Here is a 15,789-nt window from a genome sequence, read left to right on the forward strand (position 1 = left end):
AGAACTGGAAGTGATGCCCAGCTCATGGGCAAACCCATAGCATCCCCTCAGCTCACCCACTGGCTGTGGGAGCTTCATCCCCTCATCCATGGGGCTGCATGGGGAGCACCCACTGGCATGGCAGAGTCCCTTGGAAGACTCCATAGGGTGCTGCTGCTGCCCTGAGGAGCAAAGCCCTCCCTGCCTTCTGTTGGAGGGGCAGAGCCAGGCACAAAGACTAGGATAAGACACGATGCAGCAATATTTGGGAAGCTCTTGGCCCTTCTGTGCTGCTTTTCTGCTGCTGGCAGGTGTGGGAGGTGTCTGTGCCCCTGCCCATGCGTCCCCTGTGCCTGGGCAGAGCCCACCCCCTCCTCTGCCCACCTCCTCCCCATCCCACCTCCTGCTCTGCCATGGGCAGGTGCTCTTTGGCATGGAGAAAACAGACACAGAGGTAGTGGCAGTGAAAGCAGCCTCGTCCTCCAAATCCTCCTGCACAAAAGCCCTTTTGTTCCCCGGGTGAATTCCAAGAGCTTTCCTCCAGTTTTGATTCCAGTAAACTCCCACTGCAAGCAGACAGGCGAGGGCTGAAAACAAAGCGGCAGCAAAATGAAAAGTCCCTTGTAAAAAACCCCAGCCAGGGCTGGAGGCTCTTGTCTAACAGCTTTCCTGGCCTGCAACTCCTGTGGATTTCCTGATTGGAGATAAGCAGCAAAGAAAACAAGCTCTAGGATGGGGAAGCAGCGAGGCCAGTGGACCTTGGCAGAGGGAAAATGGGGCTGTGATTTATGGTGTGCGGGGGACTGGGGGAGCGCCTGCCCCATCCGCTGTCTCCCCGGAGCTCCACTGCTGGGATTTCTCATGATATGGGGGAGGGGGAGAGGCCATGAGGCTCCAGTGGCCTGTGTTGCTCCGTGGGGTCTCCATCATCATCACATCTTTCCCAGAGCAGCCAGGAGGATGTGGCCATCTCACTGCTGGAAGCCACAAGGATTGCAACCAGCTCCAGTGACCACAAGGAGCACAAAGCCCAGTCCTTTAGGGCATCTCTTGGACCCCAGCAGGATTTCCCTGAACCTTGGCTGTGTGTTTCTTGCAGCTTCCCTGTCGTGCAGCTGTGAGTGATTTGTAGGATTTGAGGGCATTTGGGACTGTGTGATGGGAGGAGTGGAAGGGTTGCTTGGGCCACCTGTGAAATCAAGTTGCTGGGTGGAAAAACAGTTAAGCAAAAGAAGGTGAGAAGAAGGAAGAGGCTTTGGTCCCGAGGGGATGCCTGTCAGGCTGTTGGAGATGGGAGGGCGCATGGACAAAGCATGGAATTCTGCATTTGTGGGCTGCATCCTTTGGCAGCTGCTGACATCCTCATCCATGGAAGTCCCTTGCTTTGGGGGATGTGGCTCGGAGCCCGCAGCTGCAGAGGTGCTTCTGCCTGAATTCCTCACTGCACACACCGGGCAGAGGGGACACGCAGACAGGGCTTGTGCAACTTGGGGTGTTGGTGAGATCCTTGTGGGTCCCTTCTAGCAGGGGTGTTTGTGATTCTCCATCTCACCCATGGCCATGCATGGGGTTGTTAGGGGTGATATTTGAGTGTGCACATGCTGGTGCTCATCCCTTGCACACCACCGCCTCCTCCCCTCTTCAGCCCATGGATCCGAGGCACTGCCAGTTCCTCACAGAGCCTCTTGCAGCTGGGGTGAATCAGCAGAGAGCTGAACATTCCCACCTTGCACTCACCTGGGAGGAGAGTGATTGGGATCTCCGAGGGCTGGTGCAGGGGTCAGCTTGGGGCAGCCGAGCCCCGGGTGGGTGGAATTCCCTGGGATCAGGTGCCCGGCTCAGGTGTGTGTGGGGTGGTGATGCCACTGTCTGCACGGAGGTGCTGCCGTTTGGGAGGAGCTGTTCCTTTGCCCCAGGCCACCAGAGCAGCTGGATGCACATGCCAGATGAGTTCAGCCAGTGTTGTAACAGGGTTTTTAATATTCCAGTCTCCTGTGGCCTGTGCTGAAAGCTGTAGGCAGGCAGCGAGCTCCTATCTCCCATCTCCCATTAGCACCTAAGGGACCATGGATTTCAGGCTGCTTTGCATTGCAGCTGCTGTCTGACGGGAAGCTGGCTGATCCTGGCAGGGCAGGGTGTCAGGGGAGGGCTCTGTGTGGCCTTGTCACATCTGCAGATGCCAGCGTGGTGCTGGCACCAGCTCAGCAGGAACAGGACGGGTGGCCCCACGCTGTTCCTGTGATGGATTGGAAGTGATGCTGTGTCTGGGCTGGGAAGGGACATTGTCTGGCAAAGCTGTTTGTTGTCACCTCCCCATTAGCATCAGGAGAGAGCATGTGGCTGCTCTTTGCTGATCTGTGAGTGTGGAAATGGGCACTGAAGGCCTCATTCCCTCTCATGTTGGTTTTCCTGCAGGCCAGCACTGGAAGGGGGTGGAGGAAACACATTGGACCAGAGCCCAGTTGGGAAGAGAAATCCATGGTGCTGGAATGTCCAAGCCAGTGTGGCAGCCCATGAAACAGCTCAGTGAGGTGTCCGTGACTTCCACAGGACAAAAAGGATCCTGAACTCCCATACCTTTAGGATCATCTCCATTAGATGACCCTCCTTCATCTCCAGACTGGCCCTGGGTGCTGGTGTCCCACAATACCTGCTAGATGGTTGCTCCAGCATGTGATTATCCCAGTGCTCCCTGCAGGAGCTGCAGGGGGGCTCAGGTTTGTTTGGTGGGGGGCTCCAGGGGGTACAGAATTGCCCCAAAGCTGTATCAGCTCCCCGTCCCCTCCCCAGCATCCCTTCAGCCCCTCCTCAGAGCATGTGTTAGCACAGAATCTCATGTCTGATCTCTATCAAAGTGTCTCTTCCTCTTTGCACTCAGAAGGTCTGAACTCTTCTAGAATTTGGAAATGCACTCTTATCAGAGTGACAGACAGACTCTCGTAACCAAAATGTGCAGATAAACAAGAAGAAATTGCATCCCTCTGGTTTCAGTATTGACATGAGTAATCCAGCAGCCCGCAGCCCTTTTGCAGGGTGTGTTAAGAGGAAAATGGGCAGAGTAAGAGAGATTAGCCCAAAATTACCTTCAAAATTGAATTACTGAAATACAGAGCTTGAAAGGCGGACAAATAGGTCCTGATATTTGCAGAGTTTGGTGACATTTCTGTCTGTGTCTGCGCTGCAGGATCCACAGATTAAGCCTGCTGGAGTCCATGTTGCAGAGCTCTCTGCTCTGCCTTGTTCCAGTGTTTTCTTCTGGTGCTGTTCAGAGCTTCTCCTGCTGGAGGCCGGTCTGAGGCAGGCACGAAGCCCTGACCTTGTGATTTTACCTCGCAGCAAAGCTGAAGATCTTTGTCTCCGCGGTGTTTGTGCCTCAGCAGGGCTGACCTACGTCAGCCGCCGCCGGTCGGGAGCGCGGCTCCCGCGGCAGAGCCAGGCCCTGGGCCGCAAATAACCCTGGCATTGCTCAACCCCGCCACTGGTTCACCGGGTGCACCTCACCCGCTCCCTCACAGCCCTGCTATTTTGGTTTGGAGCCTCTCCTGCCAGGGGTTTATTACAGGTTGCAGGGTTGAGTCAGAGGAGCGAGTTCAGCCCTGTGACGGAGAAACCCCGGGGCAGCTGCTGGCATGGCTGGGTGCTGGGACATGGCTGGGTGCTGGGGCATGGCTGGGTGCTGGGACATGGCTGGGTGCTGGGGCATGGCTGGGTGCTGGGACATGGCTGGGTGATGGGACATGGCTGGGTGCTGGGGCATAGCTGGGTGCTGGGACATGGCTGGGTGCTGGGGCATGGCTGGGTGCTGGGGCATGGCTGGGTGCTGGGGCATGGCTGGGTGCTGGGACATGGCTGGGTGATGGGACATGGCTGGGTGCTGGGGCATAGCTGGGTGCTGGGACATGGCTGGGTGCTGGGGCATGGCTGGGTGCTGGGACATGGCTGGGTGATGGGACATGGCTGGGTGCTGGGGCATAGCTGGGTGCTGGGACGTAGCTGGGTGCTGGGACATGGCTGGGTGATGGGACATGGCTGGGTGCTGGGACATAGCTGGGTGCTGGGACATGGCTGGGTGATGGGACATAGCTGGGTGCTGGGACATGGCTGGGTGATGGGACATGGCTGGGTGCTGGGGCACAGACAGGTGCTGGGCATGGCCATCCTCGGGACAGGACAGTGACTTGCATTCCCACCATTACGATGTGGGAGCTGACGGTGCCAGTGGGTAGTTTGGGGTCAGCTGGGGTGTGGTCACTGGGGCAGCTGTGCCCAGGCCATGCTCTTCTCTTCAGGAGCCTCGGGAATTAAGATGGGATGCGAACACAGCATCGCCTGCTCCGGTGTTGTGCCAGTGTTTCAGGGTTTCCTGCTGTGCTGTCAGTCTGATACACATTGGAAAAATTCACCACAGCCATAAAAGTGCTCTTGCCTTTCCTGCTTCCTGACCCAAAATGTGGCTCCTGGGGGACAGAAAGGAAAATAAGTAATGCTTTAATTCAGACATAAAGGTGTGAGTCACAGTGTGGACACCATGGGGCCGTGGTGTGCTCAGACCTGGATGTGCCAGCGGCCACCAAATGTGCCAGCAGCTCCATGGCATCCAAACGAGAGGAGGAAAGCCTGGAGCTGGGAGCCACCTTGGCCCCACGACTGTGGTGGGCTCTGCTCCATTCCCCAGGCAGCCCAGAAGTGTTGTTAAGGAAACACATTCCAAGTTTGCCGTTTCCAAGGAGTTGTTGCAAACAGCCATGAGGGAAGACACAGATAAAGGACGTGTGGGAAATGTCCCTGTCCTGCACAGAGGACACACCATCATCCCTGGAGCATCTCCATTTGCTTCCAACAGATCCAGTTGCTCCTGGCAGTGATGGAAGAGCAGCCAGTGGCACTTGGCCACTTACTGGCAGGGCTAAGGAGAGAGCAGCTCCATCAGGTTTCAAGGAGAGAAATGAAGCACAAATCTATCTTATCCTGTCCCTTGGCCTTTGGTTGAAACTTCTACAGCTTTTAAACATCTCTTGCATATTAAATTCTTTTTTTGTGGCTTAATGCAGGATTGGAAACCAGATTTTCAGACCCACTTTTCCACATCATTGGTGCTTACGTGAACACCTGGTTTTTGGTTTTCTCCAGAAACAAGGGCTTGGCTGAAGCTCTGCATTTACAAACTGGATGATGGGCACAGCTCAGGTGCTCACCCACCCTGTCCCTGGGGCTCTGCACAGCAGGGATTTAGGCACCTTTACCAAAAGGTTACCAAGGCACACAACCCAGTTATGGGGGAGAAGTGGTGCGAGAACTTCCCTGGTGCCTCCCCACCACAGTCACCAACGTCACCAACACCACTGTCACCTGCGGGTCTGTCCCACGGGCATTTGAATCCAAGAGCCCTAGCCTGGTTCCACACTTGGGCTGCCCAAATAACAAATTTCAGAGGGATTCACCCATTTGGAGCCTGTGGGAGGAAGGGGGTGGTGCAGGAGTTGCTGTGGTCGTGGCTGTGGAGATGCCACATGGGAGGACATGTGCGCCTGCCTCGGGGAAGTGGCCACCAGGGTTTTGTGCTACAAAACCCACCAGGAGTGGCTACTTGAGGAATGTGCCTCCATTTGTGTTCTCTTTGAGGGCTTGATTTCCATTTCGTCTGGAATGGAGCCAGAAGGCGTCTGGGTATGGCTCCAGCAGCACAGCTTCTCCTCAGGCCCACTCACTGAGAATATACTTCGTTATCTCTGTGTGTTTTAATTTTCCAGCACAGCAGCTCGGCAGGGAGCCCCAGGCTCTGCTCGGTGGCCGTTGTTTAGTCTGGAGTGGGCAGTGTGTGGCTGTGGGGACACCAAGAATGCTCCCGGCTTTCCCGCTCCTCTCACACCGGGCTGGGATGTCCCCACGTGTGGGATTCCATGGGGGAGAGACCTGGGTGGGATTAAAGGCTTTTCACCTTGAGAACTGGGCAGTGGTGACGAGCTGGTGCTGGGGCAGGTGATGGGACTGAAGGAGATGGACAAGTCCATCCCCAGCCCTCAGACTGTGCCAAGACGGTTTGTATAACAACCTTAACAATTTGAAGTATAAATAATGAACCTGTGAGATGATCCTTAATGCTTGTTAAAAATGTTTCTTTCACTTCTTTGGTCATTTTTGGTCACTTTGTGAAAATACTTTTAAATACAAGGTTGTTAACACCTGCAGCAGCAGTTGGTGACCCTGCTCTGCCCTGGCTGCCATCAGCAGCTTTGAGGTATCTCAGTGTTTGTGTCCAGGAGGGCTAATGAGTGGATTTCTCAGACATTTGAGTATTTCCAGGTGTCCTGTAAGGCTTAAAGTTCTCTTTGACAGCATCAAGCCCACCATTGTTACTGCAGTGTGGGCTGGAACCACGCTGTGGATAAGGGATGCCCTTTGCACTTGCAGACCAAGGCTTTGCATGAAGAACTCTCCTGCTGGGCATCTCCAGGGTGGCTGGGACACAGAAAAAAATAATCTTAATTCCTTGGTTTTGCAAGAACCGTCTGGGCCTGGAGTTTTGCACCTAAGCCATCGCCAAGGGTCCTTTTGCTCTGCAAAGTGGCACTTCAGGATCAGGCCAGACATTGGTTGTGGAGCTTTGTGAGCTGCCCATGAGCTGCCAAAATTCACTCTCTTCTGTGGAAACCCACCAAACATTCCCATTTTGCCCTCATTTTAGGTGTGGGGGTTTGCTCACACAGAGAGTACAGCTGCTAGGGGAAAACCAGATCATTTAGCTTTCAAAACCTTCCAAGAAATCAGACAAAAAGTCCTTGGGAGAGACAAGAATCGTAAATGAGCCACTTTTATCTCCTAAAAAAATGGGAGAAAGAGGCATTTCCCACCTGTGCAATTTTACCAGCAAGTTATATGCTAAAGAGTGTTGTTTGAAAGGAAATGTTGCTACATGGCTATTGGAACACAGCTTTAATAATAAATTGTGGTGAAGACAGAACTAGTTAATATCCTTTGAAGGAAATAGGAGCTTTTTGTGGCAAGGAACCATTTATTTTGGATTATATCATAAAAAGTGTTTGACTGCAAGTGAAAAGTCTGGAGACTGGGGAATGGGATTTTCCTTCAGAAGTCAGAGTTTATTTTCTGTTACAGCCTATGTGGGCAGCGAATTCCTCTGTCTTCCCTTTCTTTGTTATTCTCTGTTCTTTTCGCTGTGGAACGTTGAAGTTTCCTTTTTCAATATTGATATTTAGCACTGCCCGAATTGAAGGGGGTTTACAACATCCATCCCTGAGCTTTGTCAGTGCTGGTGGGAAGAGGTTAACGAGCCCCTTGGAAATGTGTTTTTCTCCCCTCCCTCAGGAATTTGGTTTAAGACCTTCACAGGGAAGTATTTAATGTGTTTTCATTAAGTCAGGGTTTCTTTTTCCTATTGCAGTTTTGCTTTCAGACCTCGTTTGGTTCTTGGGGTTGGTTGGGCTGGTCCAGGCCCTGCAGGAGCAAATGGGGTCAGTGCCGGGGCACAGGAGGTTCAAGTGATGCTGCAGCCAACTGCTGGCATTAGAACCAGAAAATCAGGGAATCATTAAGGGTGGAAAAGCTCTCCAAGCTCATTGAATCCAAGCATTAACCCAGCACTTCCAAGCCCACCACTAAACCATGTCCCCAAGTGCCACACCCTCCTGTCTTTTCGGGGATGGTGATTCTGCCACTGCCCTGGGCAGCCTCTTTTAATGCCTGACCACCCTTTTGGTGAAGAAATTCCTCCTAATTTCTAATCTAAACCTCCCCTGGCATGACTTGAGGCTGTTTGCTCTCATCCTGAGATGGAACTGCTGCCTTGAGCAGTACACTTTCAAGAAAGGCTTTGTAAAGGTGTCCCCTTCTCCAGCACCAATCGGTTCAATATTTACTGTGGGTAATTTTTTTTTCCTAAAAGAAAGTAGATTTAAGTTTCTCCTTAATGTCACAGATACCCTGGAAGTTTTTCTGAATCAAAACTGGGTTCTGGAGATGTCTCTCAGCATCCACACTTCAGACTCCAAACCAGGCTCGATTTTTTCCCCCTCAATTATTCTTAAAGCTTTGCTTTTGAGTCAAGTGCTTGTGGATGTCTCCATGTGCCAAACTGCAGGGAGAGCTCTCAAATGAGCTTTAGCTTGAAGGCTCAGGGACCAGCAAGGCTCCAGGGCTTGTTTACACAGAAAATCCATGGTTTTTTGGGTACTGGGGAGCAGATGTACGATCCCATCTGCTGAGCCACCAGCAGAACCTTCTGCAGAGGGAGCCACATTTTGAGTTTGTGCTGTGTGTGGTGGTTCACTGGGGCTTTCCTTATTGCAGATTCCAAGGGATTGCAGTGAAAACCCTCTGCACTGGTGGTTTGTGCCTCAGGACTGAGCCCTGTGCTGTTACTTTGGTGTCTGAGGCACCCGTGGCCTGTGTGGACACTGGTCCCTGCCATGGGTGGCTTTTGTGCTTCAGTCCCTGAGCTGGGGACTCCTTTATTTAGTCACCTGCTTTTCTCAGATTTACAATCTCCAAAAGCTCAATTTCTCTGTCAGATGGGGCTGAAATGGGCCCGTGGCTTTTGCACTTGCCACGAGGGACACAGACCGGCAGATAAACACATGTGGTGATTTTTTCCAGGAAACAAAGCTAAAAATAGTAATGATTCATAAAAACACTGTGGAAAATACTGGTTTTCTGGTGGATGGAACAGGTACCATCCAATTTTGTGTGCTATTAAGCTGCCTCCACATTTGGAGCTCCTGTGCAGATGATTTTCTGTGCGGTTTAATACAGCATCATCTCCCCAAGCCGACGTCTGCTCTGGCAAACTGGGGGATTTTATTTTGACAGCGAGACACTTGCTTGGCAGTTCCTATTGAACAGAACTGATCTTGAGACTTCCAATTATTTTTTCCTTAAAAAAAAAAGAAGCCTTTTAACTATGTTTGTGTTTGAGGAGAAAGTCAAGCATGTGTGAGCTGGACTGTTGAATTTTGGAGCTGGGGATTGGGGTAAAGGGGGATCCTGGTTCCTGCATCCCACTGCAGCCTGCTGGGGTGGCTCTGCTTCGTATTTCTAGTTTGAAAGTAGTGCCAGGCTCAGGATTGCTGATGCTTCCTGCAAACCACTCACAGACATTGGCCCCAGAGGCTTGGAGAGATGAGTGCTTTGCATGTTGGAACAAAAGGAGCTCAGAAATTTGGCCTGATCCAGTTAAGCCATGAAATCGCCTGATTTCAGCCAGGATTCGTTAAATAACCATGGAGACAGCACATCCCCCCTCAGCACCTGTGGGTGCTGTGGGTGCAAGTCCTGGCCATGGCAATTCCCATTTCCCATCCCTCCTCCCGCTGCCATCGTTAAACCCGTGTCTTACCTGAGCTACTGTTGCTGCTTTCTCCTTTCTTGAAAAGAAAACCCCAAAGAGTGTTCAACTGTGCTTGTGCCTTGGCAGCTCGAATGCATGGACAGATTGTGCTTCAAAAAAATGGCAAAGTTTCAAAATATTGTGTTCTGTGAAGAAGAGACAAGGAAAATAAACTCCCCAAAGTGCAGATTTTATTTCACCAGGAGGCAGAAAAGCTTTTAATGTTTATTTGGGTTTGGCATTTTGCTCCCTGGTTCTGCTGACACCACTTGTGAACCACGACCAGATTCGAGGCTGCACAACCTGTTCTGAGTCCAGTTCAAATCAGCTTCATTTCCAGTAGGTTCATTTCCACCCTCCCAGAGCTGCCTGAGGAACCTTCCTGAGGCTTGGGGACAGCACAGGGGGTGGTGCAAGCAAAGCCATGAAGGAAAAAACACAAAAAAGGGAATAACAGAGCAAATCTGTGTCTGTTTCTCACTTGATTTTGGTGATGCCAGTGGGACTGCAACAGAGGGAAGGGCTGGTCCTTGGGGTTTGTCAGGGGGCAGCTGCTGCGTGTTCATAGGAACAGTTCAGCCTAAATAGAAGCAGTTCCTCCACGAGAAATTTAGTGGATTTTGAGTCTTGATTTCCACGTGCAAGATCAGTGTGAAGATGCTTTTCCTGTGCCTGTGGCTGTGTTGTTTCTTTGAAGATGCAGACAGCGAGCAGAGAGGTCTCTGGGATGACAGCTTGGAAAATGCCAGAGGAGCAGGGATTTTGTTTGCCTGCACTGCCAGACCTGTATTTTTGGGATTCCTTTTTTTGGCTAACATCCAGAACACCCCTCCCCGTTTAGCATCCCCGTGGATCCGAGGTGCACTTGGCACAGCTTGGGCAGGAAAGGGAATCTGGAGCATCCAGCACAGCAGGGCTTGCTCCTCACTTCTGCCTCCTGAATACAACTGAAAAACTGGAAGGAAAAGGGTCAAAGAGCAGCTCTGCTCACTGTAGGAGTTCCTCCACTGGATTTTAGAATCGTTTTTGCTTCCTTGCAGACCAGCTTTTACTTTTTGGGAACACTGAGAGCTGTTCTTTGTGCTTCTGCATGACCTTGCTGCTTTTATTTTGCTTTTCCTGCGTGAGATTGGGAGCTCTGAAGAGCAGAGATTTGGCTTTTTTTCTGTTTTTTTGTTTCCTATGTACATTCACAGCTCTGTTGATTTCTAATCCCAGTAGTGAGTGTGCACAGGAGCTTCCAATAAATGCTTTTCCCACGAGGTGTCAGCTGGGTTCTTGCAGCCTGCCCCATCCTGAAATGACTTTGTCAAAAGGAGTGAGCAAGATCCCATCTTTTGGAGCCAACAAGGAAAAAAATACTAAAAAAACCACCCAAAAAAGCACCAAAACCTAAAAAAGCCAAAACAACAACCAAAAAACCCCTTAAAAAACAAAACCAAAACCCCCCAACAATAACAACAACAAAAAAAACCAACCCAAAACCCTAAAAAAAAAATTGCTATTCTGAATTGATTAATTGATTCATGAAGGTCATTTTCCATTCTGGGTGCCTGCCCTTTGATCCAGCACCCCTCTGGCACTGGGATGCACAGGCATCTATTGATGTGTTGAAAGGAAAAACAAATTCAGACATGGATAGGTGAAGTTTGAGAGAGAGGTTTGGGAATAGGGAGTAAAACTCACTCTTTAATGGATATAAATTGTTAGGTTAAAAACGCTGTACACCTAAATTAGGTGCTTGTGCCTTTTCTGGGGGGATGGACCAGGGATTTTATTACCCAGCCAAGCAGCCAGATGTTTACCTTGGGGTTTGGTGACATGACTGATGCTTCCAGGTTATTTTCTCCATGAATTCAAGCCCCCGTGCTGAAATGTGGCTGAATCTGTGCAGTCATAAAAAGGTTCTTGTGTTTCTCTGCTCTGCCTGGCTCTCGTGGCTGGACCCCCTTTCCAGGAGAGCTGCAGCTGAGCTGCCTCAAAGCTTGAGCTGCATCCAGCTCAGAAAAGCTTGGCTGGTCAGTGTGAATAGAAACAAATGGCTTTGGAGCCTGCAAACTTGAATTCTGCTTTATTTTTGCTGGGTTTGCACAACTTTAATGACCAGGAGGTGAAACATGCAGTTAAACAGAATCAGAATGGGGACTTTCAGATGCAATTTTAAAAAGATGTTTCATCCTGCCAGGGTTTGAAGTTATGTATCTGGAATGGTTTTAAATCTAAGAAATGTTTGGAGGGATCCTCCGTGGGTAGGAGGAGAAATACCTTTCCCTTTGCATGTTCTTGTGGCCTGCCTTTGCCAGAGCTCTTGCCTGTTTTCTGTACCAAGCTGGCAGCCAGAGCTCGCAGGTTTAAATGAAACCTTGCTGAACAAAGGCACTTTATGTTTGAACTCTGTGCCCTGAGTCTGCCCCACCAGCCTGGCTGGGCATTTATGTGAAATAAGGTCAACAAATATAGACAAGCTGTGTTTTGCAAATTAACCCCAAACGAATCGTAACAACAACAAAAAAATGCCTTTCTTTAACTCTGCCTCTTTCTTGTTTCGCAGGCAAGAAGAGAAACCCTGGGCTGAAAATTCCTAAAGAAGCATTTGAGCAACCACAGACAAGCTCCACGTAAGTCTGCAAACACTGGGGCAGAATGAAAAGCAAACCACGAAGCCCAGCTGCCTTCCAGCCTTGGCTGGCGCCTGGCAGTGCCCAAGGCCAGGCTGGATGGAGCTTGGAGCCCCCTGGGACAAGGGAAGGTGTCCCTGCCCATGGCAGGGGGTGGAATGAGATGAGATTTAAGGTCCTTTCCAACCCAAACCATTCTGGGATTCTGTGATAATTTCACAACCCTTGTATTTTTCAGGGGGTCTCAGCCCATCACCCTCTGCCCATCTGTGAGTCTCATGTGCTTCTTACTGATGCAGAAAAAGAGAAAAACCAGAATGGCCCCCAAGTTTGACTGGTGTGGCACTTTGGCCACCAGTTTGAGTAACGTGCATTGGACCAAGGCATAAAAACTCATCCCCTTCCCTGCCTGCTGAGCCTTGCAGAAGGAATGCCTCTGTTTTTCAGGCACTTTGTGCAACTCCAGCCTGCTTGGCTTTCTTTGCTTCTTTGAGGATTGAGTGTTTTCAGCCTGTCAGCCTGTGCTGTGTGACTGAGGTGATGATTTATAGCAGGTTTAGATGTTCATGCCCATTTAATCCATTTTTCAGCAGGCTGGCTGAGGTTTGGTGCTTGCCACCTGCCTTGCCTGTCCCAGTGAATCCCTCTGGGTTGCTGCAGGGCAAGCTGGCTGTGAGAAATGCCAGTTCCAGTAGCTTTTATCCTGAGCCCTTTTTGGGGTGACTTTGTGGATCTTGGCTGTACCTGTTGATCCTGCAAGGCCAGGAGGCTGCTCAGGGCTGCAAGGGCTGCTGGCCTGAAGGTGTGAGGGGATGGCTTGGGGCTTGGAGTTACTCACTGAGGGAAAATTGATCTTCGTAGGGGATATTTCACATCTTTTCCCTTTTCTTCCGTGCAGGCCACCCAGAGATCTGGACTCCAAAGCCTGCATCTTTATTGGTGAGGAGGTAAGACTGAGAGACCTCTGGGATCGGATCAGATCAGCCATCCTGGGCTGGCTGCTTGTGGGACTGCTTCACTCCAGACCCCCCAAAAAGGGCAGATAATTAAATACCAGCTATTAAAAGCAATGCAGCCCATTTCACTTGAAAGGGAAGGCAGCTGCTGGATGGATAAAAGCTGAGAAGATCCAACCTGGGAGCTCGTGAGCTCTGGGGCTTGTGAGCCACGTCCAACCATAAAATATCTGAGTGGCACCTGGTGTTTGTGTGGGTGGGACCCCAGTGTGGCCCCGTGGCCAGCTGGACCTGCTGGTTGGCACTGCCCTGCTGAACATGCCCCCAGCCCTCACCCTGTGCCTCCCATGACACGTGGGCTCCCTTCATACTTTCCACCATGGAAATTCCTTCCTTGCTGCACTGAGGTGCAGCTAATCCCCTGGAAATAACCATTAGAGAGCAAGGGGTTGCTAACAGGGTGTTTTACTCTCCTCTGCAGTTCCTTTGCTGATTTAAAGCCTTCACCCAAAGGATTTCCCTTTGCTAGTATTGAGAGTCATCTCCTCAGGAGTCTTAACTTAGGGTAGATGTCCCTGCACTGGAAGCAAATCCTTCTGACAGCATGGAAACCAATCTACCTGGTCTAAAAAAATAGCAGGGGAAAAACAAACCCCAGGACAGTTGTTTTGATAGGAGAAAAAGGCAGAGCAGAATTCAAAAAAGCACTTTAAAGCTGGACAATGAATTTATGAGGTGCAAAAGATAGGCCTCAGTGTCAGTGAGGTAATTAGCGAAGTGAAATGCTAATCCAATAGTGGTTTAAAATGCCTATCTTTGGAGCCTTTCCTTTCATTTTGGATTTTGTGTTTTCCCTGGCTTGGAGCAGGGGCTGGGAGGTGGAAACAGTGTGAGATGCAAAATGGTACAGCACGGAGGCAGAGAAAATGCCTGCTCCAAGAAAATCACCTCTCCCTGCATTCCCAGGGATGAGGGAAGGCTCCAGTGCTCCGGAAAGGCTCCGTGCAGGAGGCAGGGAGGCCGTGGTGGCCGATGCAAAGGAGCCACGCTCACTGCCCCCAGAGCTCAGGCTGTTTTCCAGGCATGGCTCTGTGGCTGTCTCAGAGGGACTGGCACACCTTGGCTTCCATTTCCCATGGATCTGTGACCTGTTTATCCAGCCAGGTTCCTTTAGGATGGGCTCCCTCTTCCACCAGCATTCCCACACTCCCCCTGATCCTGAGGGGAAGCCACTTTCCCTCCTCTCCTTTTAAACTCTGCTGCTCGTTCGAGGAGAGCGCTCCAAGCGCGTTTTTGGAGCGGCTCCTGCTGAACAGCAGGAGCGGTGTCAGGCAGTCAGAGATGCCTAAATCTCTGCTGTGACTCCAAAATATCAGTCAGGGCTCCTTGTGCACATTCCCAGAGTGTCTCCCTGCTCTCTGTGGCATCCCCAGCCGGCTCATTGCAGGCTGCAGGGTTTTTTCTGCTGCGCCGGCAGAAAGCCATGTGGGGTTATTCCCTGGGAATCGGTTCCTTCTCACCCGCTGCAGGGTGACTGGCTGATGGGGTTGTGCTTGCAGCAAACAGAAGGGCTGGGTTTAGTGGCAGAGGCAGATTTGAAACATCCAAAATAATAATAATAATAATAATAATAATAATAATAATAATAATATGGAGTGGCTGCACAATATCACAGCAGAAAGGAGAAGGGCATGGGTGCAGGGTCTGAACAAAGTCATCCTTTGTGTCAGGCCAGGAGAAAATGATAATGGACAAAATAAATCCTCCCTGGTTTGAAAATGGGGCACACTCAGCTGGTGTTTGGCCCATCTGCAGGTCCAGAGAAATAAGCTTTAAAATACCTGGAAATGTTTCTGTGATTGTTTGGGGGAAGAAGAGGGTGGAAGGAAGACAAAATGGAGTAAGACTGAGGGTGATTCCTCGGGGAGAAGCTGCTGTGGTGTTTTCTATCCCAGCCCTCAGAGGATGGAGAGGCTGAAAGTGCTGCCAGCTGAAGGTGGCTGGGAGGGACAAGACAAGAGCATGGAGTGACAGGGCAAGGGGAAATAGATTCAAAATAAAAAAGAGTAGGGTTAGGTTGATAATAGGAGGAAATTCTTCCATGTGAGGGTGGGAGGCCCTGGCACAGGTTCCCAGAGCAGCTGTGGCTGCCCCTGGATCCCTGGCAGTGTCCAAGGCCAGGCTGGACAGGGCTTGGAGCAGCCTGGGATAGTGGAAGGTGTCCCTGCCCATGGCAGGAGGATGAAATGAAATGATCTTTAAGGTCCCTCCCACACAAACCATTCCGTGATTCCCCCTCAGAGTACTCTGTGATCCTGTGATCCATGATTCCATGACCCTGGCGTGCAGGTGGCTGTTGGGCAGAGCATCCCACTGAGGGAACGGACCTTCTGTGCCTGCCCTGCTCAGGACACTCCTTGGCACAGCCTGAGCAGGGAGGTTGGAGCAGATGGCCCTGCCATGGTCCATTCCAGCCTTACCCATGCCGTGACTGTGGTTTGGTGACACAAGCCCGTGAGACACGTCCCCTCAGCTCTGGGGTCGCTGTGGTGGTGGCTGATCCTCCCTGCAGCCTCCCAGGGCTGTGAGTTCATTGCAGACCCACTGAGCACAGCTGGGGAGGGGATGCACAGGGCAAGGATGTGCCACGCAGGGCTGCACCGTGGGGGCACTGTGCGGAGCAAACGCCCAGGGGCCACTGATGGCTTTTGTCCCCCAGAACTTTGAGGTGAAGGCCGATGACCTGGAGCCCATCTCCGAGCTGGGACGAGGTGCGTACGGGGTGGTGGAGAAGATGCGGCACATGCCCAGCGGGCAGATCATGGCAGTGAAGGTAGAGTGAGCCTCGGGGGGTTCTGTCCTTGTGGGGTTGCCGGGCACACTTGGAATCCCC

At 51.3% G+C, this 15,789-nt stretch overlaps 1 protein-coding gene across 1 annotated transcript in view; it reads left to right on the plus strand.

Annotated features, from left to right (window-relative positions):
• MAP2K6 (mitogen-activated protein kinase kinase 6) overlaps positions 1-15,789 on the plus strand; it is a 52,858-nt gene that overhangs the window by 13,458 nt on the left and 23,611 nt on the right. Inside the window, exons 2-4 of the mRNA XM_082293866.1 lie at positions 11,874-11,940; positions 12,839-12,887; positions 15,616-15,729. Of these exons, the coding sequence (XP_082149992.1) occupies positions 11,874-11,940; positions 12,839-12,887; positions 15,616-15,729 (230 nt within the window). The remainder of the gene's footprint in view (positions 1-11,873; positions 11,941-12,838; positions 12,888-15,615; positions 15,730-15,789) is intronic.

This window comes from Coloeus monedula (genome assembly GCF_965178545.1).
Source record: "Coloeus monedula genome assembly, chromosome: 19".
Lineage (NCBI taxonomy): Eukaryota > Metazoa > Chordata > Aves > Passeriformes > Corvidae > Coloeus > Coloeus monedula.